Source organism: Plasmodium reichenowi, chromosome 4, assembly GCF_001601855.1.
Source record: "Plasmodium reichenowi strain SY57 chromosome 4, whole genome shotgun sequence".
Taxonomy (NCBI): Eukaryota; Apicomplexa; class Aconoidasida; order Haemosporida; family Plasmodiidae; genus Plasmodium; species Plasmodium reichenowi.
The window spans coordinates 56,830-59,329 of NC_033649.1; the positions used below are offsets into that span (position 1 = coordinate 56,830).

General features: G+C 21.0%; 1 protein-coding gene across 1 annotated transcript in view; it reads right to left on the bottom strand.

Moving 5' to 3' along the window:
- Nucleotides 1–692: 692 nt before the first annotated feature.
- Nucleotides 693–2,500, bottom strand: part of PRSY57_0401400 (alpha/beta hydrolase, putative) — a gene marked incomplete at both ends in the record, with an annotated part of 2,437 nt that continues 629 nt past the window's right edge. The window contains 2 exons of the mRNA XM_020114489.1: nt 693–698; nt 919–2,500. The exon at nt 919–2,500 is cut by the window's right edge and continues 629 nt beyond it. Of these exons, the coding sequence (XP_019970766.1) occupies nt 693–698; nt 919–2,500 (1,588 nt within the window). The remainder of the gene's footprint in view (nt 699–918) is intronic.

Consider the following 2,500-nt stretch of genomic DNA (forward strand, 5'->3'; position numbering starts at 1 on the left):
AAAAAAAAAAAAAAAAAAAAAAAAAGAAAAAAAAAAAATTAAAAAAAGAAAAAAAAAAAAATAAAAAAAAAAAATATTGGAAAAAATATAAAATTATTATTTTTTTTTTTTTTTTTTTTTTTTTTGTGGAGGGATTTACAAATTCTCCTACGTGTTTAAAAATTTATAAACACAAACAAACAGCAAAATGTACATATTATATATGTGTGTGCCTTATGAATTTTCAATAAAAATTATATTAATTTGAGGACACACTTCTCTTTTTAGCAAACTCAACGCTTATATATATTTTTATTATTATATTATATTATGTTATTTATTTATTTATTTATTATTATTTTTTTTTTTTTTTTTTTTTTTTTGGAGGGAGTAAAGCGGATTGAACTTTAATTTATTATAATATTAATAAAATTTAATAAAAATATTATCTATAATTAATATATTATATATATATATATAGATATATGTGTGCATCCTTTCTAATATATCGCACTACCATATTCATGCCTTTTTCAATTTCTACATAATATAAAAAATAATAATAAAATAAAAATATATTTCCTACAAATTCTTCTAAATTATATTTAAATATATATATATGTGTGTGAACACCATTTTTATATTCACCTTTAATCCCTAAAAATTCTAAACATTTAAACGAACTTTTTCATGCTCCTCCCTCCTTCTACTATTTAATCCTGTAATGAGAAAAAAAAAAAAAAAAAAAAAAAAAAAAAAAAAAATATACATACATACATATATACATACATACATATATACATACATACATATATACATACATACATATATACATACATATATACATACATATATACATACATACATATATATATATATATATATGTTTATATTTCCATTTAATACATTTTCGTAAAAACAAATTTATGCTTGTCATACCAGAAATTCTTTTTTGGAAGTTTCCTCATGTGTATACACTTCGCGTGATGAAGAAGATGCACTTCCAAAGGACTCCACTTTTATTAAACCCCTGTGTATATTATTTTTTGTACATTTATGTATTTCTGATTTTAATGGTGACATTATATTATCATCATTTATGGATATCTTATCTTTGCGTTCTGTATAAAGAAAATCATTGAAATTATGAAATGTTATATTATTATGTAGAACATTATATAATTTGTTATTCGTTTCTTTACGTACATGTTTCTTATTTACAAAAACAGGAGTTTGTTCTTTTGAACATAATTTGACTTTTTCACAAGATATATAACGAGTGTTGTTAATTCCTTGATTTATATGTGGGCTTGATAAATTATTATATACCAGAGATGAACTTTCTTGTTTTATATTATTATTATTTATTTTTTTCTTTACATACACTCCATCTTTTATTAATTCATAACTATTATTATAAACAATATTTGAATCTTTTTGTTCCGATATTATATATTTTTTCATATTATCAAGATTAATTCTCGGCACTTTATCGACTTTATAACTATTTCGTTTGGTTTGAAGAATTCGTATATTAGGTTTAACATTCGAGGTTCCAATATTTGTATTAATATGTCCGTTCCCCTTATTATTATATGATAAATTATATTTACTATGACTACTACAAGTACTATTACTATTACTATTATTATTGTCATTGTTATTACTATCATTATTATTGTTGTTATTACTATCATTATTATTGTTGCTGTTACCTTGGGTGTCTTTATTTTTTAAAGTATAACTTGATAAAGTTTTCATATTTATGGACATACTATTATTACTACTACTACTACTATTGTTATTATTATTATTATTATTGTTATTATTATTATTATTGTTGTTGTTGTTATTATTTCCTTTATTGTCTTTATTTTTTTTGTCAATTTTGCTATTATTTATACTTGGGACTTTATTTGGGGAATATAAATTATCATACTTCTTATTTGTATAATAATTATACGCTGTGTTACAATCAGAATAAATTTCATTACTACTATTATTTTTTTTTATAGTATTATTCCTTTGAACAGAATTTTTTTCACATAAGGTGTTACTATCCGGGATACCTTTCATTATAGATTCTATAGAAGCCAAAATTGTACTTACACTTGTTGAAGAATTATAAGAAGATTCTGTGCTACTCTGAACTTTACATATATTTTGTGTTGATGAACTAATTCCTTCCATACTACTATAATAATAAGAATTAACATCTTTCTTAATTTTGGGAATTTTATTGTTAATAATAACTTTATCATTTTTCTTTATCTTAGAAGATAAATCTTTCTTTTCTTCTTTATCTCCAATTTTTTCTTTTAATTTATCTTTTAATTTTTCGGTATTATTTAGAATAAACATATTTCTTAATTTCTGAGTGTTAATGTTAGAAATGTCATAAACACTATTCACATTTTCACGTATATTATTTTTTAACACAAATAAAAATGTTACTAAAGCTGCTGTCATTTTATTACCAAAACAACTATCTAAATTATTATGACCACCCTCATCAATAAAC